Source organism: Panthera tigris, chromosome B2 (assembly GCF_018350195.1).
Source record: "Panthera tigris isolate Pti1 chromosome B2, P.tigris_Pti1_mat1.1, whole genome shotgun sequence".
In the NCBI taxonomy this organism is placed as follows: Eukaryota; Metazoa; Chordata; class Mammalia; order Carnivora; family Felidae; genus Panthera; species Panthera tigris.
This window is the reverse complement of record NC_056664.1, coordinates 41,116,241-41,138,800: the sequence shown is the minus strand read 5'-3', so window position 1 is coordinate 41,138,800 and position 22,560 is coordinate 41,116,241. Positions and strand designations below refer to the sequence as shown.

At 57.2% G+C, this 22,560-nt stretch overlaps 1 protein-coding gene across 4 annotated transcripts in view; it reads right to left on the bottom strand.

The window, feature by feature from the left end:
• Window positions 1-479: 479 nt before the first annotated feature.
• TTBK1 (tau tubulin kinase 1) overlaps window positions 480-22,560 on the bottom strand; it is a 41,936-nt gene continuing 19,855 nt past the window's right edge. For 3 of the 4 annotated variants that reach the window (XR_006217660.1, XR_006217658.1, XR_006217659.1), the window contains exons 14-16: window positions 4,476-6,058; window positions 1,446-3,810; window positions 480-1,084 (exon numbers count right to left, since the gene is read on the bottom strand). Coding sequence is in view for 1 of the 4 variants with exons in the window: in XM_042986410.1 (XP_042842344.1) it covers window positions 3,420-3,810; window positions 4,476-6,058 (1,974 nt within the window). In the remaining 3 variants the exon portion in view is untranslated. Of the gene's footprint in view, window positions 3,811-4,475; window positions 6,059-22,560 lie in introns of all 4 variants that reach the window. The other variant, XM_042986410.1, reaches the window with a different exon arrangement.

Genomic DNA, 22,560 nt, shown 5'->3' with positions numbered 1-22,560 from the left:
GTCCATAATACGATTCTGTCAGTGGCAATGCTAGGTCATAGGCTGCATTCATTTCTAATTTCCATAGATTTTTCTAGAATAATGACCATTGTTTCTCCTTGCCTGTGAGCTTTTTAGCTTTATGGTTTTCCAAACTCACTTGTGTCCGTTAACTTTGGGGCAATGCAAATTCTTCCTCCCTTCCTCCCTGCACAAAGCTAGACTCTGAGTCTCCTTGGAGAGACACCCAGGGGAGCTGAGAGAGCAGAGGCTTTGCTATCAGAGACAGAGAGTAGCCCTCTTCCACCTGTGTGACCCTTTATCTGTTCCTGTCCTGAGCGTCTGTTTCCATCTCCATAGAGACAATCTAATCTGCCTCCATGGCAGTCCATTCCCACTTGCCCCACCAACTTGCACTCTTCTCCCCTGCCCATTCCCAGCCACAGTGCCTAGGCTTTTCCCTCTTCCCCAAAGGAAGAAGAGTCCAGGCCAACAGAACGAAAGGTCCACAGGCTTTTTAATGGTGTGATGGCTACTTCCCTTCCAAGACCCGATCTAATCATGACAGCGGCTTCCAGGGTGTTGGGGTGGGGGTGGACAGGTGCAGGGTGGGCAGAGGCCATGCAGTGACTGGGAAGAGGTGGGGGAGGGTGTTACATTCTGTTTGGCATGTAAACATTCTTCAGTGGCTTCCCTGGGGGAGGGGGAGGGCACCTCCCTGCCCCCCACTCCATGCCCACCAGGGCTGATCCCCGGAGCTGAGAAGACTGAGCCAGGTCCCCGTGAGGAGCCCGGAAGGGGGGTGCCCACATGAATGGGACATGGCCCTTCTCCTGCACCCGCTTCGTGCACAGTGTGGGTTGGGAGGGGAGGCATGTTCTGGGGTGAACAGACCTGTGTCTGAGCCAATGACACAGGTTTGTCATGATGGGAAAGTGCTCGAGGGGTGAGGTGGTGGTAGCGGTGGTGGTGGTGTGGCACTCTTATAGAGAAAGGGCTCAGGCCCAGGAGGGCTTGGTGGAGGGGATGGATGCTCAAGGGGGAAGAGGCTGCAGCTGGGGGTGGGGACACTGGGAGGTGTGGTGTCCTCTGCCCTGGATCCTTCCTGGGGAGAAGAGCAGAGTCAGTTCCCTAGTCCCCTCCCACACTCACCCCTACCCCTCCTCCCCAACCTTGGTGACATTCCATGACGCAGAGGCCTGAGGTCAGTTGGGAGCCCTAGGGAGGTCTGGAATCCCGAGAGCAGACAGGGTTTTGCGTCTCTGCCCAGCTCCAGTGCTGGGTGAAGCTAGGGGTCAGATGGGCCTGGGGCTCTCTCAGGCCGCCCCCTTTTCTTCCCAACACCAAACCAGGGTGTTGTTGGTCCTGGGGCAGAGGTGAAGCTGGGGGCCCTACATTCACGGTTCGGTTGGTGGCAAGGAGCAGGCCCAGGACCTGGGCACCGGGGGTCATGCCCTGGTCCCCACCTGGCACGAGCTGATTGTCATTCGGAGAAGCTCTAGGTGGCAGGGAGTGGCCCCTCTTCCACCCCCTCTGTTGGACCCAGAGGGCAGTAGAGGCCTTGGGAGGGTCTTGGGTTGACAAAGAGGGCTCTGTCCGGAGAGGTTTCCTGAGTGTTCTGGGAGCTTCTGCGTCAGCATGGGATGGACCTCAAAGGCCGTCCACCCTGGAGTCCTCCCCTGGGCTGGTTTGCAGAGAAGCCACCACCTTGGTGTGGAAACAGCTGCCCAAGCCTGCTGACTCTCCAAGAGGGGCTTCAGCTGGCACCACCAGGCTGCTTCCAGGGCCAACCTCCTCATGGGCATCCTTCTAAGCGATGGTGGCTGGATGCTGCCAGACCACTGGGGCTTGCTGGGGCCTTTCTTCCTCTTCCCCTGGTTGCCTAGCCTTGTTCTCTGTGACTCACAGAAGAACAGAGGGGCCAGGCCAGGGGACAGAGGCTGAGGGTGCTGAGGATGGAGAAGGCCTGCAGGGGACCTGTCCCAGATAGACAGGGTCGGCTGTCCCTTCTGCAGCCCGTGTGCTGCTTGGCCAAGATGTAGGCAGTTGAGGCTCATGATGAGGTGGGATGAGCTATGCAGGAGCCAGACCCAGGAGGAAGCCCCATATCCATTCATGGAGCAGCACAGCCCTCACCCTCTGCAGGGACAGCTCAGCTGCTTGGGTTGGGGTTAAGACAAGAGGAGACAGGCTGAAAGGTTAGCTGGGGGAGGAGGAGACTTAGGCTGGACCCATCACACAAGCATACCATCTGGACTTAGAAGGGCCTTTCTGTCTTGAGTCCAGGGGCCAGCTGTCAGGCCAGATGATGGTCTGATCCAGCCCACTCTCCACCCCAGGAGGACAGACAGGGTGACCAGGCCAGAACTGAGTCCATGAATCTCTAAAGGGCCAGTGCAGAGAAGATGAAAAACAGCCATTCTCCACCTCCACTGAACTCAGGAGAGAGGGAAGTTGGCTGAAACTGCAGCAGGCAGGATTGAGGTTAGATGGCAAGAAGGAGTTCCTGATGGTGAGGGGTCCTGAGCACTAGATCAGGAGGCCAAGGGAAGGGGTGAAACCTTTTTTAAAGCCCCCCTCCAACTTCCCATTGGGAAACATGTGCCCAGGAAGGCAGCCCACACACACTCTCTGGTTCCCATTGAGGACCCACCCAAATTTATGGGGAGAAGGACTTTGCACCCTAGGGGTGCAGAAGAGCAGCCCCCCCCCCCCCAATCACCTGCCCACCATCTTCCACAGGGGTGTCCAGAATGGAGCGGACTTTGGGGCTGGTCAGATCTGCCCCCTCACACCTGAGTAGACCAATGGCCCCTGGATCCCAGCTCCCCAACCCCAGCCTAGCAGCTGAGAAGAGGAGGCCTTTTGGACCACCACAGCTTCCAGGAGATTGTGGTATTGGTCCCTGGTGGGGAGGCTGGAACTTCCACTTCCGGAATTTGAGGCTGCCTTTCTCAAAGTGGAGGTGGGTGGGCTTGGGCTGGAAGAAGGCCGGGAGGAGGAAAAGGCGCCGCAGGAGGTGTAAGCAGAGGTCCCTGTGGGAGCACGAAGAGCAGCAGAGGCCTGGCAGGTGAGGGGGCGTCCCCATTAGTGGAGTCCTCAGTGAAAAAGTGGCTGAGCCTTCCCCGGGGCGGAGGGTGAGCCTGCCCCACCCGAAGGGCGGCAGGGGGATGGCAGGGGTCACGGGGAGGGGGCGGAGTACCGGGAGGCTGGCGCTCCCCCCCCTCCCCCACCCCGCGGCGAGGCGTCCCCCTCCGGCCGGGCCGGCGGGCGGGCGCGGCGAATGCTGGCGCGCGTCCTCGCGGGTGCAGGCGGGAAGCTGGGGCCGCGGGTGGCGCGCGTCAGGCGCGTAAGGCTGTGCTGGGAGCTGTTTCAGTGTGGCCGGCTGCGGATGGGGGGCCGGGGTGAGGGTGGGGGGCCGCGGAGAGCCTCGCGCGTCATTATCTGGCCCCGGCCCGGCCCTCCGCGACCCCCGCCCGGCCTTTGGTTGCTGCGCGCTGAGTCTGGAGTTTCCCTCTGGGTCCTTTCTTGGGGCCCCCCGGGGAGGGGGTACCATCAGGCTGGGCCCGGGCCTGCGGGGCGCCCCGGGGCGGGGGGCCTGCGGGCCGGGCCTGGTGCGAGGGAGAGGAGCTCTCTTTGCGGGACAGGGACTGGCTCCGGGGGGACGCGCTGGGCTGGCGTGGCGCGGCGGAGGTGGAGGGGCCTGGACTTCGCGGGGCGGGGGGCCTGGTGCCGGCTGGGGCTCGCCCTGGGCCCGGGCCACGGCCGGGGGGCTGTTTGGGGCGGAGGTCAGCAGCAACGGCCGACCCTGGGGGCTTCTGCAGCTGGAGCCTGCGGGAGGAGGGGGACGGAGGGGTGCAGAAGGCAAGAGAAAAGAAGAAGGCAAAGAAACAAAAAAGGAGAGACATTTTCAGAATCTCTGGGCACTGAGCCCTAGAGTCCTGCGTCTTCAGAGCTGGATGAGCCTGAGATCATGGCACAGGTGAATAAACTGAGGCCTGGTGCTTCATCCTCCAGGGCGGGACCTCTAGAGTCCACCCTCTCCCAGGCTGCTCCCCAAGAGCTTGCTGCAGGCTTTCTTGGACGTCACTGTTTCATCTCTGAAATTCTCATGGATTTTACATTCTGCTCTATAATGTACCCGTGTTTACATTGATATGAATCGTGTTTTTTCCCAACTACTCTGCCCTTTATCCTTTGGGTTCAAATGCCTCATGACATACCTGAGGTTGTGATGTGAGCTCCACTGGCCCCTATTAACCTTTCCCAAGCTTGGCCTCCTTGGCACCCCTCTAGACATGTTCACTGTAGCCCCTCCCTTGAGCCCAGTGACAGGGCTGGGACCTGAGTCAGAAGAGACACTTAATGGGGAAGGTGGTGAACAGGTGTAGCTGCATCCTCACTAGGCCCTGACCTTGGCTCTGGGGAGGCCCCTGTTGGTGGAGGCCTTCTGTGGTCACCCTCTGCCCACCCTGGGGCTGGCAGCGGTTTCTCACCTGCTGGTGATGGCTGTGTCAGATGCGGGGGCAGCGCTGTGGGGTCTGCCAGGGGACTGCTGGGCTGCAGCAGGCGTGGGCATGCGGATGCTGATGGGGCGGGGAATCCGGCTCCGGGTGGTAGCTGCCCGCCCTGCCTTCCTGGGGGCGGCAGGCTCCGAGGCAGGTGTGTCCTCCTCTGAGCCCGTGCCTGAGAGCGTCTCAGAGGCACGGCGCTGCTCCTCACTGGAGGAGGACGAGGCCCCAGAGGCCAGCCGCAGCAGCAGGCGGCCCTGCCTCTTCTCCATCACCAGCCGTGCCAGGTCCTGCTGTGGTCGGGCCCTCTTGCCCCACCGCTCTTTGGCCGACAGTGAGCCCGAGGGCTCCGAACCTGTGTCCTCCTCAGACAGCAGGACAGGGATCCGGCTCCTGGGACGAGGGCCTGGCATGGCATGGCGGCTGGGGGAGACAGTGGCCAGTTTCTCTGGGCCTGGCTCCAGCGGGGATGCTGGAGCTGGCCCATTAACAAGGGCTGGGCCATTGGGCAGTGAGTCTGTGGCCACCTCCAAGGGACTATCCGTCGGGGGTCCAGACAGAACATAGCTCTCCAGCCCTGACTGGGCGATGCCATTCTCCAGGGGCACGGAGGCCCCCTCCTCCACAACCCTCCCGTCAGAAGGTGCCTCCAGGCCCGGCTCACCCCCAGCACCCAGCTCCTCAGACCGGGAGGCTTGTCCACCGGAAGACATGACATTGAGGTGGGTTTTCTCTGCAATGTGCACAAAGGTCCTCTCAACTTTGGTGAAGGGTGAGGAGGTGACTGCCACTCCTCCTGCCCCTGTGGTCACTGCCCCGGCCCCTGGCCCTGTTCCCAGCCCAGGGGGCTTGGGCTCAGACTTGAGGACAGAGGACAGGGTGCCTGGCTCAGACACGTCCAGCTGGCTGCCGGTGGGCTGGGGCCGCTCTTGCTGAGGAGTGAGGGCAGCCAGAGTGCCCAGGTCAGGGTCAGGGGCCAGGTCGGCAGTGACGGGCGACTTCTTCATGTCGCCAGGGGAGACGAGCACCAGCGTTTTGGAGCCCTCTTCAGGCTCCAGGTCCCCGTCGGCCATGGAGGCCCGGCCCCTGGACTCCTTCTGGTCATCAGCCAGCAGCGTGGAAGGGGCACCCTCTTGGCTCCGGTCAGTGCTCCTCTCACTCCCATCACTGCTGGAGCCACTGCGAGGCCCCAGCACCTCCCCTAGAGCCACTGCCTCCTCCTCCTCTTCCTCCTCCTCGTCCTCCTCCTCCTCCTCTTCCTCCTCCTCCTCCTCTTCCTCCTCCTCCTCCTCTTCTTCCTCCTCCTCCTCTTCCTCCTCCTCTTCCTCCTCCTCCTCTTCCTCCTCCTCCTCCTCCTCCTTCCCATTAGCTTGAGGCTGAACAGGAGCCAGTGGGACCTGGGAGGTGGTGAGCAGCATGTGGGAGAATCCCACCCTCCGGACCCTGTTGAGCAACCGAGCCCGTTCTCGGTAATCAGAGAGGTCTTTCTTGAAGTCCTGGTAGGGCAGGCTCAGAGGCACAGCTCGTGGGAGACCATTGACCTCAAACGGGGACGCCACGGAGAACACCTGCAAGAGGCACATACAGGGACTGGCTGAGGTCACCCACCCTGCCGGGCCCAAGGAGACCTGGGCTGTGCCCACAAGCTAGGAGGCCCACGTGCCCAGCCATGTGCACCAGAGTGTGTGCTCCATGAGGGTAGGCACTGGATCTGTTTTGTTCATTGCTCTGTCCCCCAAGGCCTAGAATGGTCCCTGGCACCTAGTAAGTGCTCAGTAAATCTCTGATGAAGGATTGTGTGCATGCTCCAGTTCCCCTGAGGACCCCTGGCCCTGATCCTGGCAGTTTCTCTGTCTCCCATATTCCATCTCCCTCACTCTTCTCCCTGCCTCCAAAACCCAGGGCCAGCTCTGGTTCAGTCAGTAGAAGACAATGACAGCTGCAAGGCATCGTAGCCGCCATGTAGATCAACCCTCCCTTTGACAGATGAGGAAATCAGGTCTGGAGGGGGGCAGCAAGTGTCTGGGTCAGCCCTCACTGCCTCCTTGTAGGGCACAGTTTCTCTGCAGCCAGGGAGCTGGCCACTAGGGCCATCAGAGCTGTGGAGGACAAGGGCAAAGTTCGGCGGTCTTCCACACCCCAAAATGCAGGCTGGGCCCCTGGAGCTCCAGCCCCCCTACCCTCCTGTCAGTCAAGACTTTCCAGCCCTCTACAGGTGTGTTTTGAGTCCATACTTCCTTCGGGAATTCACAGCCAGCTTACGAAGGGCAGTTTCTTTCCAGTTGATTACGTTTTCCCTTTTGAAGCTTTGTCCAGCTTGGCAATGTGATGGCCTGTTCTTGGTTTTCTAGGCTCTTGCCACATCTCCCCTTAGCCTCCTCCCTTCTGGACTGGAAAGCCCTGACCACCTTCTCAGGACTTCAGCAGCTGCAGAGCACATGGGCACATCTGCCTGGTGGTTCCCCAGCCAGTGGCCTGTTTTGTCCCTCCCGCACTGCCCACCCATCCTTCTGACAGCTGCTACAGTAATCTTCCTGAAACTTGAATCTGATCCTCTCTCTCTCCACTTCAAACCTGCAGAAACCTACAGGAGCCCCCACAGTCCTCAGAAAACAGTTCCAGTTCTTGGCTTGGCACATGACAATCCTGTTTCTCACTCCTTGGTCTGGCTCCTACCTTCAGTTCTAGCCTCACTTCCATCAGTGCCCTCTGATCCCCGCCTTGTGCTCCAGCCATGCTGATGCCACCAGAAGTTCCCCAAATGTATCATGGTTCTCACACTGCTGTCTTTCCCTCTGGCAGTTCCCTCTGCCTGAGTCCCTGTCACTTCCTCTGGGCACATGACAAATTCTTCCTCCAGGACTGAGCTTAAAACAACCTTCCAAAACACCTTCCTGTCCACCCACCAAGCAGGCATCATCACCCTCCCTTCTACTTGTTTTCCCTGAGGGTTTTTCTCTTCTTCCTCCCTCCCTCCCCCCTCCTTTCTTCCTCCCTTCCTCCCTTCTTCCCTTCCTGCCTCCCCCCTCCTTCCTCCTTTCCTTCCTCCCTTCTTCCCTTCCTCCCTTCCTTCCTTCAAGAAGAAGTCCTAGAATGTCTGTTGTCCTGGCCACCATGTTAGAGCCTATGCATCTGTGCATCAGGTATTGAACGAGATAGATATGGTCCTTGTTTTCACAGAGTGTGCAATCTCTCTATTAGGAAATGAAATTGGGATAATGCATACTCCACAGAGATTGTGATCATAAATGAGATCAGATAAGCAATGGGTCTGGCATATAGCAGTTGCTCAATAAATATCAGCTCCCTCCCACCCCCACCTCCTGCCCCCTGCCCTGCTTCTCTGGTTTGGAGATCACTGCCTCCCTCTATAAGCCCAGAAATGCCTGGATGCCACACCTATGGGAGATAGGGTGGTGAGAAAAGGAGGGCCTCTCCCAGCTGAGGTTTCTGCAAATAGCCAAAGGCTGGTGGAGGGGAAGGTGGGAATCCCCAAGTCTGAGGATCTGCCCAAGGCTGTGACTTTTCCTCTCCTCAACTGCCATAATCTTTCGCATGATCAGACCATCCATGAGGATGTAATGAGGGTTGGGGGCATGCAAGATGGGGTAGCATCCGACCCCAGGCAGGACCCCTGCACACCCTGTCTGAGCCAGGCACCAGATGGCCTTAGAGCTTTTTCTCCTTCACATCCAGGCTGGAAGTCCTCAGCAATTGTTTTCTTTTTCTACACTATTCTCATTCATTCATTCATTCATTCAGCAAATATTAAGCCCTAGTTCTGTGCCAGGCCTTGTGCTGGGGGCCCTTTGTCATGTTTAGTTACCAACAGTAAGGCTAAAGACTGGGCAGAGGTGAGGGGGATGCTGTGAGACCCTGGGTGAGTTGCCACCGTGGTGTAGATGCTCGTACTGAGTGCTAGGTACCTATAGACAGACACGGAGCTCTGATCATGTCTCCCTACTGTCTAGCTCAGAACTCACCCACCCAGCAGAACCTCTGCCTATTTTCCCTGTCCCATCTTTGACACTTTGAGCGTCCGTGGCACAACTACCTTTCCCTCTACCCTTTAGAAAAGCCCCATCCATAGGACAGACCCTCTGTTCACAGTGTCCATGTTAGATGATCACAGGTGGAACCTTCTCCTTCCATCTCAAAGCCTTCCCCTTCTGTTACATGGGAGGGAGGAGGGATGAGAACTGAAATCAGGCATCAGTGACAATGTCAGATTGGGAAACTGAGGCCTGGAGAGAGGCACTGGCAAGCCCACTTCACAAAGCACATCAACCAACTTGGCCCAGAACCCCAAACTCTTTCCATCACCTCACTGGCCTCCCACCCTCCCATGCAGGGAAACCTGGGACCTTCTGCCCTTTAGCAGGAAGAACCTTAACCTCAGAACGGGGACAGACTTGCCCTAAGGATCACTGACAAGCCCACCCAGGGCCTGAGCATACTGGATTTTCCATTTCAGAGTCCCTCCACCTCTCCCCATCTGGCTCCATGTTGGGAAGGACAGGCCTGGGCTCAAGTTCCTCCTTCCTCAGAGAGTGGGAGGTCCCCTTCACCCTCCCCCACCCTCTCCTGAATGCCTGAGCCCAGTGAATATTCATCCACTTGCCCATGCCATCCTGTGCTCATTCATTCAGCCAGAGTTCACTAGACAGCCTCTGTGTGCTTGGCCCTGTAGATTTGTGGATACTGTGGGAGGGGGACAGCAGTGACACTCTCCCATTCCAGCTCAGAGGGCAGCAAGTGTGCTGGGTGTCAGCAAGGGCAACTCAGCATCTGGAAGGACTCACACCTTCCTACTCCCTTCCTAGGTCAGCGACCCTTTATGATTCCAATTTATTTATTGTGGCTCTCCAGACTGGCTTGGCACTGGAGTCTCTCGGGGTGCTTTTTAAACCTAAAGAGCCCTGAGTCCTATTCCCTACCCCCCACCCCTAGTCTGTAGGTCAGAGACGAGGCCCAGAAATCTCTCTATTTTAAATCTCCCTGGTGGTTCTGATGGAGTTTGGCAAAAGGCTGCTACTGTAAGGGTGAATCATGGAGAAGGTGAGGCAGGCCACTGGAGCTAAGACCCACAGAGAGAATGAAAGTCCCAGCCCTCCCCTTGCTGGGGTCTGAGCCCAGACCCCAAGACTGTGGCCTCCCCAGCTTCAGAGTCCAGCCCTAATCCATATTTACTCCAGTCAACAGGAAAAGTGGAGGGATGGACCAGCCTCTGATCTTTCCCTGCTGCTGAGGCTCTCCTCAGCCTTTGACACTAGTGACCCCCCACGCCGGGGACTGGATGGGTTACATACCTCCATTCCCTAGATGGAGTGCAGAGAGCAGCTCTGCCTGGACCCTGGCCAAGCCCAGACATTGCACACTGCACTTCAGCCCACAGTCCCAAGGTCAAAGAAGGGGGGCTGGTGAGTGACCAAAGCTGTAGGATGGACCGGGACATCCCACCCCTCCCCCACAAGGCTGGCGCACACCTCCCATCTCTCATCCTCCTGGGGAGCCCCCATTGCCATAATTGCCCCGCATCTCTCATCCTCCCAGGGAGCCCCCATTGCCGTAACTCCCCCACCTGGAACCAGAGATGAGAAGTGGGCAGTGTAGCACTCTGACCACCGTTGCCCTTCCCAGACCTTTCAGCTACCTATCCGAGTTTCCACTCTCAAACCACACCTGCCAAGCCACGGCCCTCCCTGCACTCCTCCACCCCAGGGCCACCCACCTGGGCACACTGGCCATTGATGCTCATCTGGGGGCGGGGAGGGGTAAGAAGACCTGAGAAGGTGGCTGTCTACCCTGGGTCTAAGCAGATCCTCGCACACTTGAATCCCAGGTCTCAGTGCTCCCAACCCATCCTTGCCTGCCCCGGAGCTCACAGCATGAGGACATTCTAAATGCTTCAGGGGCAAGAAATGCAGCTCTAGCTTACCCTTCTGCCCTCACACTTGGTTTAGGCCCCAAGGAGTGAAGTGTGGCACTGTGACAGCAGACCTGCAGGAGCCGGGTGCAGGACGACGGAAGGAGAGCCTCCCCTCTTACACGCACTCTCTCTCTCTCTCTCTCTCTCTCTGCGGCAATCCTCCTTCTTCCAGTCCCACTCCTCTCATGGACCTGGTCTTCCCTCAACCCACATTCTATCCGTCAGCCTCCCACCCCCGCCCCAGGCTCTGCACAATCCACTCTTTCACTGATCCCCCTGGACAGACCATTCTCCCCCAGGCCAGGGCCATCTCAGATCCCCCATCAGAGCAGAGGGGCAGGGGAAGGCTCCTATGGCCCCTTCACAGAGCTCGCTGGCTTCCTGGCCTCCTTCCCACTGCAGGCAGGCACATGCGCTTGGCCTCAATAGTCTGATCCACAGAGAACAGATTTAGGTGCCCACCCACCTACTTCCCATCCCTCTTCCTGTAAATTGGCAATTTGGTTTCAGGCCCCAGAGACCAGGGTCCATCCCCAAACCACTCCTCCAGATGAAAGAAGACAGGGTGAGGGTTGCTAGAGTCCAACTAGGCCCCAAACCTCCTGGGGTCCCCCCCCCCTCTCCATTGGTCCTCGTCTTAGGGGCAGCTGAGGTAGAGGTGGGGCTGGATCCCTTGATCTGGAATTTGCCCCCACCCAATCCCAGAATCAGCAAGATCAGCTCCTGCCCTCTGCTCAGCCAGGCACCCCCGGAGTTGGGGTCTGCATCGAGGGGTGGGTTAGGAAGGAGAAGTATCAAAGAAAGCAAGCGAGGCGCAGGTTCCTGGAAGGCGTCTTTAATCAGGTTTTGGTAGTACACAAGCTCTCCGGATTGTCTGCATTAACATACAGGGACTTAAAAAGGCACAAGATCCCTCGCACAGCGACGCGTGACGGCGGGGCGCCCCCCACCCCCGCCCTTGCGCGGCCGTGTGCGCGTGGGTGCGTGTCCGTGTCCCACCCCCGTGGCGGCGCCGCGCGTGTGCGTGTCGGTTTCAAGTGTTGGATTTGTACAGTACTCGCAGTCTAGGGGCGGGGGCTCAGTGCATGCTTTTCCACCCGGGCCCGGGGCCCCCCCGACGCCGCTATGTACACTGAGGACGCACCCCGGAGAGAAAGAGGAAGAAAAAAAAAAGCGTCCCATCTTCGTGTGTGTGTGTGTGTGTGTGTGTGGTCTTGAGTTTCTCGTGCATGCTTACGCGGCTAGGGTTGGGGAACAGTGCAAGCTTATAATACAGTATTATTGCAGTACAAAAGGGGGGGGATGTGATGGGAGGGGGGAGGCTTAGGAATAAACTGGCTGGAATTCGGGACCTCCGGAAGGGTCCTCTCCCCAACCCCCTTCCCATCCCTCACTCCCCTCCCCACCACGATTAGGAAGCAGCTCCCAACGCTGGGAGGGGATCCTTGGGTCCCTGGAAGGAAGGGGCTCAGCTGGGCCCGGGGCTGAACTTCCCCATCCCACCAGTCCCACCTCTCAGGGGGCAGGGGCCAGCCCTCTCCTTGCTAAATACTGGCAAACATTAGGGCCCCGAACCCCGCCTGCTCCCCCACGGAAGCCCCTCCAAGTGTGGGTGAGGGGAGGGGTCGACAGAGCAAGTGCAAAGGAAGCAGATGTTGGTCCCTGAGTTTTATTTTCGGGGGTGGGGAGGGAGAAGAGCTGGAAGTGGGGGCATGTTTGGGGACCCCCAGGGCCCGCAGTGTGGAGTGGGGTGGGGCAGGAGACACAGACGTGGAGGCGTGGGTAAAAAGGGGGTGTTGGGTGGCTCTGAGAGACCTAGGCTCAAAGCTTGTCTCCCCCTCAACTCTGGGCTCTTTGGCATCCAATTGCAAGGCCAATTATGGGGGGAGGGGGTGGCTGTGGGCAGTTGAGGTAACAGGAATCTGGGGTGGGGCGACGGGGGCCCTTCGAGCCGGGAGAACTGGCCAGCTCCCCCTCCCAGCCCTTCGTCTGCACCCCAGCCCTGGAAGCACTGAGGGGCGAGCCCCCGCCCCAGGGTCGGGGACCCAGTGGCCGCGAGCCGGCGGAGGGGAAAGCAAACACAAACTTGGCGCGAGGGCGGGGAGGCGGGGAGGGCTAACCCCCGAGAAGGGGTATTTAGCAGCAGGCAGCTCGGCGGGGGGCTAGGGGGTCGAAGGTCCCGAGGGCGCGCGCGGAGGCGGGGCGACGTGGAAGGCGGGGCTGGGGGGGTGGTGTCGGGCGGTACCCTGGTCGCGCGCGTAGCAGCTAAAAAGACGGACCATACATTCGTGGCGCGCTGGCCGCGGGAACGGGAGTGTGGGGGCGGGTCCCGGGGGCGGGGACAGAGTGGAAGTGGTGGTTGGGGTCCCGTTACAGTAGTTATAAACCTGCGAGGGGTGCCCGGAAACGCGATCTTTGTGCTCTCCCGGCCGGGGCTACTAGTTTGCTGTCCGGAGAGTGGATGAAATGTGCGCGCAGCAATGGAGTGTGCGTGTGTGTGCGGGCCAGTTAGTTGTGGCAAGGTGAACCCCACCCCCCGCACCCGCAAAGCCTGTGCAGGTAGAAGGGACGGTATGTTACGGGACTGACGGCGGAGCCAAGTGAAAGGAGAGGTCTAGAAAGGTTCCCATAGTCCTCTGGGCTTCATTGCCTCTCCTCCCCTACTGCTTCTTAACTCTTTACATGGGGGGAAGGGGTCCACTCAGGCTCCGGGGTGCCCTGAGCTAGGAAGCCCACTGGATGGTATGGGGAGCCATTGGGGATATTTGAGGGATGTGGTCCTCAGGCTGGGAGCCTCTCCCTTAGGGAGAAGGATGCTTTAAAATTTTCAGAGGCTGACCCACAAGTCCCAGGAGGCACCTCTGTACCTAATAGGAATAATGCAAACTTTGGGGACATGCCCTCCAACTTCAGGAGAGTGATTTGCAGGGCGCCTGGATGGCTCAGTCGGTTAAGCATCCGACTTTGGCTCAGGTCATGAACTCGAGGTTGGTGGGATAGAGCCCCATGGTGGGCTCTGTGCTGTGAGCACAGAGCCCACTTGGGATCCTCCTCTGTCCCCCTCTCTCTCTGCCCTGTCCCTGCTCACACTCTTATCTCTTTCAAAAGTAAACATAAAAGAAAAAGGAGAGTGATTTGCCACACTCCTTGTTACCAAGGACTGCCTATGGCAGTGGGCAGATTCCTGCCCTTTGGGTCGGAATCTTAGAGGAGTTTGGGGTAGGGTGGGGTGGTGTTCAGGCTCTCCTTAGGGGTCCATTCTCAGGTATCCAATCAACCCAAAGAGAACAGAGGATACTGCATTCTCCCACAGCCAGGGGCCCCCACACACTCCCTAAGCATGGTCTTCCCTGGCCATCCAATATAGACACATTTGCCACGTTCCTCTGCCATCCAGTGGCCCAGGCTCCCCATCACCACTACCTGGGCAGACAACACCACCCCCTCCTCAGAAAAAGGGATCTAGGCAGGGCAGAGGAGAGAAAAGGAGGGTCCCGGGACCCTCTACAGAGAGGACCCCTACTTTTTCCTGGGATTGGAGGGGTCTACCCAACCCCCTTGGCTGGGGAAGCAAGGGTTAATGTACACGCATGGCTCAAAGGTCCCATCATTCCCCCACATGCTGGGCACGGCTATGCCCATTTTCCCCCAAACTGGAAAATGCAGAGGGAGATTGATGGATTCAGGATGCTAGTGGTTGGGATGAATGATCAGTGGTTATTGCTGTGACCCAAGCTGCCTTGAGTGTGTGGGGGTGTTTACTCATTACTGAGAATTTACTAGAGTATTTTTCACTGACCTCGGGTCCTGTGCCATCAGAGAAAATACTGGTCCTATCCGGAGGACCCCACTTACCCCAACAAGCCCACTGGACCACACACACATTCAGGCACACACACCATGAGGTCACCGACATGCACACACAGCACACGCCACACATCCCCCACTGGTCGGCCGTGAGCTGCCTCCTTTTAGAAGCCCACTTGATTTTTGAGTTCCTGGGAGGAACATCATCCCCCTTGAAGTGCTGCAGCCTTGGACAGAAGAGGAGGGTAGGGAGTCCTCAGGCTCACAGAGGATGCAAATTGTGTTCAGAGTCTCTGCCCTTAAGCCAGTTTTGTTTGGCTCACAGTGATTTTTCTTTAAAAAGTTGTTTGTTTGTTTTTTTTTTAAATGAGATGCCAATAATTAAAAGTTGGGAGATTTCACACACAAAAAAAACTGGAAGATAGTGGCAACAATTGGCTGAGCTGAGGATGGGGGGGATGGTTCTCCCATTTATCACAGTCCCCAAACCTGCCCTCTCTCTGACACTGCTTGGCTCCTGTTGAGGTGTGAGTTGGTGACAGCTCAAATCCCCATGGCCAGTGCTAACCAATGCCAGTACCTCCCCTGTGAGCCTGAAGCCCAGGAACACCCCCCCCCCGCCCCACCCCAGTCCAAAATACTCCAAGGTCATGGTTCTGAGTACCTGCCTTCTCACTGTAGCTCTTACTCCACCCTCTGAATCTCCAGAGCTGCTTTGGGATGCCTGGGGTTGTGGGATGGAGAGGGTGGGGTCTCTGGAGAGATAGGGTCAGCCACTGCAACCGACCCTGGTACTCTGGAGTGATCCCCACCTGGACACCATCCCACACCGAAGTGGGAATGGAGAAGGGAGGAGAGTCTGGCTTCTAGACAACTCCCTGCCTCTTAGGTAGAGCAAGGAGGAGCCAAGCAGAAAGGACAGTAAATAGACCACTACACAGACTAAAATGCTCTAAAATGCCTATCAAACAAGACCTCAGTTATTCGGCATTGGTGAGTGTTTTAATGTTTGGTAACTTAAATATTCTGATTAATCTAGTAAATGCAGGTAATACTGGGATCTACCTCCTAGGCTATTATGAGGATTCAATGAGTTAATTTTGTGAACTGCTTCAATCACTGCCTGGCACATAATAAAGTACCAATGTGCCACTGGTCATTAAATAAAATTTAAAAATAATAATTGGAAGCCATCACTATATGCAGGGTGTGACTATAAAGTACAAAGACACCATTTTGGAAGTACAGCAAAGAATGCTGCCTCTTTTCAAAGCTGCCCCTGGGGAAGCTGTGTGTGACCTCCTCTTTGGGAAACCCTGCAGAAAAAGAGCCCAACAACACCGCAGACTCACAACTTCCCTACCCAGCCTGGGCCCTTACAGACAAGCGACTATACTCGTGCACGCAAAGCATGCATGGCTCTACCGAGCTGCGCATAAACTTGACCCAATACACGTAGTTCCAAATGGCCTTTGCTCTTTCCAGAAATCAGAGCCACCCTCAAAAGATAATAATGTTATCAGGATCACCTCCTGTTGGCTCAGAGCATTATGGCTTACAAAATACTCTCCCCATCACCACAGAGGGTATGCAAAAGGATGTCCCCTAAAGGACAGAATGTTTGAATCACGATCTTACTTTAAAGGACACATCCTCTCCCACAGGTATCAGTTTGGGAGGGGAGGGGTGTCTGTGAAAATTCAGCCACCTTTGGAATGCTTAACAGGATTCCCCACCTCCAAAAGCTTTGGAAACAGAAATATGTATTTAATGCTAAAACAGAGGCTGAAGCTAGTGCCATCATCTTTGATAAGTCACAAGGCACTTTGGGATCTTAGAGTACCTCAGGGTTCTGGTCACCGAGTGGGAGCTGTGCTCAGGGTCAGGTAGCAGAACCCTCTGGAAGGGAATGCCGGATAACAGAGTGCTTGGTTTCATCTAACCCCCGATAGCAGGGGCCCTGCCCCCACCGCTGCTGACTTTCAGAGCTGCTGGTGGACAGACTCCCCTTCATTTCACCCTCTGCCACTAGCTAGGGAAGATGGGAAGAGGGCCAGAGGGTAGGGGGAAGGGAAGGGGGCAGTGCCAGAATGTGGAAGGCGGGAGTGGGGCTACTGTCCATCCCACCCCCTAACCTTTGTGCTTTGTGTTCTTTGTCCTTTCTCTTCAAAGGGTCTACCCTGCCGCTCCTCTCCCCTCTGCCACAGCAGGATGTAGAGCCACCCAAAACACACTGGAGGGCAACAGAGGCTTGAACTTGGGGAGGTTCAAAAGTAAGCAGCTGGGATGAGGTGGGAGTGGGGCACAAGTACTAGGGCAGGAGTCTGGCTTTCATTCCTAGATTAGGAAGGTGCTCTTGGCCCAGACATCCTCAGATAAGAACAGATTTTGGAGAAAAGAATGTAGTGAGTGTGGGTATAGCTCATGTGAATGAGCTATACACAGTGCCAGCCAGCCGTGAGGACATTTCAGCCAAACAGCACTGCCCACCCACTTATGACACCCCCAAGTTGGGGCAAGGATGCTGAGGCCTCTACTCCAACCAGAGATAGCTGGGGAGTTGAAGGGAGTTGACCTGGGAAGGAAGAAGAGTCAAGGGGAAAAGGGGGTAGAGAGAGGAGCCAGGATGAGAGTAGGTACATAGGAAACTATCAAGGACTGCACAAATATTTTTCTGACTCCCTAACACACACACGTGCACACTCACACACACCCACACACATAGGGCTGCCACACTGCAAATTCAGTGGGTGTCATTCACATTAGGATCTATGTAAATGGTACTCCCTGGAATTCTGCAGTGCACAGCCTCAGCACCTGTCCATGGCAGCCTTGCCACATGCCCAAATATTCATATGTAAGCACACTCACACTCACAAGTGTACATGCATGCACACAAGCATATACACCAACACAATCTCACTGCAATAAATATTTTGCAAACCTTCAGGCCTCAACCCTTCCTTCCCTTTCTAAATAGGCATAGGCACTACCCTTCCTGGCACCCTCCCCACCACTACTCCATTACCCAGAGAAACAGAGGTGCTGGCTGACAGGGGCAGGAATGAGGAAAGGGAACCTTGGGGGTCCCTGCAGTGACAGGTTGGGGGCTGAGAAATGAGCGGAAAGGGCATAGCAATCTGGCACCCATCTCCAGATCCCCGTGTGATCTGCCTACCCTGTGCTCCCTCTTCACCATGGTCCCTGGGGGCCAACTGGCTTGGCTGAGCACTCACAGGAAGTAGTCATCCTCTAAAAGGGACACTCGTGGGGCTGCTGCTGTCTGGGATTTGTCCTGAGCTCACAGGTGCCGCCTCATCCTTAACAACCACCCTCTCTGCCACTGCTTCTAGATTGAGCCCCCTCACCCTAGGCTCCAGCTCCCTCTGAGGGGCAGACGCCAGGCCCCCATTCGTCCATCCTCAGCTCCTAACGAGCTGGGCAACCAGTCCCACCAGGGGGTGATGGCACATATGCCCTGGGCCAAGGGCAGCCTACAGGGGACTGAGCTTCAGGCCTCCTGGGTCAGATGTGGGAGGTAGGGGCTCTGTCCTCTGTGACAAGGGCATGGGAAAGACTCGCTGGATCACAAGCCTGCTTTCCCTTCACATTACTGAGTACAGAGGCACTCTCTACCGAGCCCCAAATCTGGCCGACTAGGCCCCCAGCTCATACACAGGGCCACATGCCTTGCCCCACACAGATAAACAGACACATTACAGGAGAGGGTCTCAATCTTCTGCCCCCTCCCCCAGGGCTGAACCGGCCCCGCCATGCCAAGAAGTCACCGATTAAACAGAATGAACTCCATGCCAGACCGACTCTGACCCAGCATGCCTTTTCTCCCTGACACCTTGCTTTCCACCGGACTCTGGACCCACTAGTGGCTCCAGCCCAGTGCTTCTGTCCTGTCCCTGAAGGCGCACCGACAGCCCCACCCCTCCCTGCACCATTTGGCTGGCACCAAGCAAAGGGAGACGTTGGGGGGTGGGGGTGGGCATTACAGTACCTTGGGCCAACGTTATATGGGGCTGTATTGCATGATGGGGATGGGATGGGGTGTGTGAGTGTGTGATTATTGCGACCTGGGAAGGAACCATGGTCTCTGCCTGCTCCCCACCCCCCCCACCTGCCCCCTCCAGGAGGGGGGGGAGCCCAGCCTAGGTCTTGTGGGTGAAGCGGGCCCACACCTGCTGCAGCTGGGACCGCGAGATGCGGAGCACCGAGGGCACGAGTCTGTGGTTGCCGGCGGCGAGGGGCGCATGGCGCCGGTGGGGCGCCCGCACGGGGCTGCTCTCCGCCGAGCGGCTGCGCTGAATGAGGGAACCGGAGGAGCCGCCGCCGCCAGGGTGAGGGTAATGCTCGGTCTCCAGCGTGGAGGAGGAGAACACGGAGGACGCCAGTCGTCGCAGAGGGCTGTACCGCGGGAGGGAGTGCCCCGAGAGTCTGTCCTCCTCCAACTGAAAGAGACCAAGAGAGTGGAGGGAAAAGAGGCGTCAGGCACAGACTCGACAGCTCCGTCTCGGGGGGGCCACCCACCGCTCACAGCCCCTGCGGCGCTGGCGTCCCGGGCAGGGCGGGGGACAGGGTCGGCCAGGTGGAGGGGTGCACACTGCCCCGTCCAACCTCAGAACCTAGCCTCTGGCCTCCAACTCCCTTCCCAGTCCTCCTCCTCTCTGGCACCTCTCACACCTCGGTCTCCTTGCCGAGACCTTGGTCACTCACCTCCCCTGGGCAGCCTTCTTCCTGCCTTAGCCTGTGGGAGCTCAGAGTTCCCTCTGGGCTTGAGGAGTCCTCCGCCGTCCCCCCCCAGGAAGGCCCCTCTGCAACTGTTACCTGCCATCTGTCTCCCCAGCTGTACTCCTTACTCCTCATGACGTGGTCCAGAGAACATTCCTTGCACACCCTCTGCCTGTACCACAGCGGGATGCCAGGGTCTCAGTGAACAAAATGTAGCAGAATGGTAGGACTCTGGAGTCCGGCTATCCACGTTTGAATCCCAGCTCTACCACTCACTACCTGGGTGACCTCAAGCAAGCTACTTCACTTCTCCTGCCTCAGCTTCCTCACCTGTAAATGGGAGTAATAATGGTTCCCACCTCATAGGGTTGTTATAAGGATTAGGTGTTTATAATATGCACAGCACTTAGGACTGCCTTGGAGTAAATGCTGTGTCATGTGAGCTGTTCCATTATCCTTTAAGTCACTCTTGAGAATGAGGAAAGGAATAGAGGACTGGTAGGAGAGGCAAACAGAAACCATTTCTCCAAAGTGGCTTTTCCCCCAGTCCTCTCCAAGGCGGAGCCACAAGGCAGCCGGTGGGAGGGGGTTGGCCACCTCACAGATATCTGGAAGAATCCTGTTTGTGCCCTCTTGGCCTCATACCCTGAGAAGGAAAAGGGAAAGTGGGCCTGTGCATCCCAGGCCTGTGGGGATGGAAATGGTGACTGGGGTGTCACCAGACCTTTCCCATCCTGACCCCTAGCTCTTCCTGTGACTGAAGTCAGTTTAAATAGCTTTTGGTGGGTCCTGAGGACTGGGCTGGGCCAGCTGCCAGAAAGCTGAAGGAGTGGTGGGGTGGGGTAGGCCAGGACACTCAGTTCCAGTGCCCCCTTATAGATGTCAAATGGGGACGCAGGGACCCAACATGGAGCCTCCATCAGAGAGAGGGGGAGACAGAAGACTCTGATAGGATTGTCTTTGGCCCCACCCTGTTTTTCCTTCCAGCTCCTTCTGAGCTGGCGGTCCTGGCTGCACTGAGGGTTAGGGGTCCGAGGCCCTCCATCCAAGCGATAGAGACACCAGCCCACAGCTCCCCTCGCAGCACACGTGCGCAGTCTGAGTTTAACACCCCAGCCAGAGTGTGGCAGCTTCCGGAAGGACTTAATCCCAGCGTGCTCCTGCCCTTCACTTGCCTTCCATGCCCGGTTGAAGTGCCACCTTTGCGAGACCACCCAGCTTCCCAGGCAGGCCCCCCCTTCTAGCAAAGAAGAGTTCTCTGCTCTCCGCTTTATGGCCCTTGCCAATAAACACCCATGTCCACACCTTTGCATCCCCACCCACGCCTGAGAACTGCAGGCTCTGAAAGAGCAGAACTGTGAAGCCTTATTCATCTTTGTCCCCAGCCCCCAGCACGCTGCCTGGCACGTGGCAGAGAAATGCTCTAGTGGCGGCCAAGCAAATGTCCATGCACTCAGAGAATGCTGGCCTGCTGTGTTATCAGCCAGAGACAACCGGCAAAGGATGGTAAACATCTCTCCCCCAAATCACACACACTCTGCTGCCTTCCCCTCGGCCTTAGCTTTCCAGCCACTACTAATTTGCACCTTAAATTCCCTGCAGAAGAAAGCAGTGTGTGTGTGTAAAGAGAAAGTTTAACATATCATGGCATTCACACCAAGGAACAATAGATGCTCTAAAATTGCGCCTGGTTCCACATTATCCTCGTCCCTGCTCCCCACAGTGTTGCAGGTGTTTGTATCTTTAAGGATTACTGTTATGAGGAAGTTCACACATCAGATGCTGAGCAGAGCAAGCTAGATCTAGGAGGGGATTCCCTGCAGAAAGGTGGCAGGGTGGTTCCAGCGTGCAGCCAGTCTTGGGAGCCCCCCATAGCCTGGACTCAGGACTCCTTTCAGACCAAAGAAAGAAGGAACAAATGTGCCAGTCCACTTCTCCGTCTTCCTCTGCCCTTGACAAGGAGGGTCTCTGCCTCCTTCACCTGGACTGTGCTGTACTGAAATACTCGGTAAAACATGTCACACCCCGTGTGCTCACACATAGCCGCACACACACACACACACACAGGCCACCGTGCACACTGCTGTGCCCAAGGCACACCTGCTGATGTGGCCCAGCCAGCGGGTGAACACATACACGTGCATTCACACACGTAAGTACTCCGGTTCTCTCTGACCCTACACGATGCTGCTCTCTCTGGCCTGTTTGCTCCTCTCCTAAACTCACAGGCCTCAGACAGCGCTCGCCCAGCTCTACCTCTTGCCCCCTGGTGATCTTGGGCTAAAGGCTCAGCCCCTCCCAGCCTTGGTTTCCTTACCTTTTGAAGCGCGGGGCGGCGGAGGGCGGGGGGGGGGGTCCTCCTTATTTGCATTAATTGTTGTGAGGAAGACACATGTGAAATACGGAGGCATTAAGAGCAATGCATCTCTGGTCACTGTCACCAGAATTTTTGCTCTGATGATTATCAGCCCTCCAGCTTTGCTATCTCAGCTCCCAGGGTTCCCTGCGCTCTTGCAGACCCGCTGCATGCTCCACAGATGCACCACTGTGTGTGCACACCCACACCCATGTGCGCTCCTGAGCTGAGCTGATACAGAAATGCACACACACAGCAAAAGAATGCCAACCAACTTCGCTGTCGTGCACTATGGGGAAACCAAGTCCCCAAACACTTAACGCCCCCTCCAGACACATACAACTCACTGCCTGTCCACAGCAAGCAGGACCTGAGCCCAAGGCTGAGACTGAACAAGTCCCCTGCGCCCGCTTCCCCAACTCTTTCTCCTTACCCCCTTGGCTGGAATTCCCCAAAGCAAGGATGTTTCCCAGGACCTGGAAGGAATCTGAAGGTGAGAAAAACCTCCCAGATAGCTCAGCTCCCTCTCTGAGACCCAACTGGCCTGCAGTCACCAGGAGGGGACCAGCAGAGAGCCCAGGTCCAGAATCTAGGCCTCCTGACTTGGATTCTGGGCTCTCTCTACCCTCTACCACCACTGTCAGTCTCCCCTCCTAGACTCTGCACTTCCTGTGGGTGCAAATGACCTCTGGTGCCTCTGGGACCTGCCACAGGCTACATGCTCAGCAAGTGTGGAATGACTGGGTATTGAACAAATGAATGAATGCAGGAAAAAATGAGAGGGGAGTGACGTGGAATCGCAAACCGATCTTGCTTCTTCTGCTTACCCAGTGCTGGCCTGGTGGGCACAATGTCTAGGTCAACAACAGTCATGCTAGCCCGTACTCTGCCCTGGCTGAGCCTCCAATTTAGGTTGGCTAGGACCTCTCTCACAGTTCCCACTTTTTGAGTCCCCAGTTTTCCAGAATCCAGGGCACAGCTAAGACGCACACCCTTCGGGTCCCTTCGGGATCTCAGCTCAGAGGCCCTCTCTTCTAGACGTGGGGATGGGGCCTGAACATAGCCCTGCCTGGAGCTGCCCTTCTCCAGGGCACCCACGTGCTCCCAGGCCGGGCCTCCCAATCTGAGCACACAGCAGAACTGACCCCAGCCCTGGGCCCTGCTCCTTGGATTTCCCAGAGCCACCTGGTGCACACCCCTAATGTGGGGCGACTGAGTGGAACGCGGCACAGTCCCAG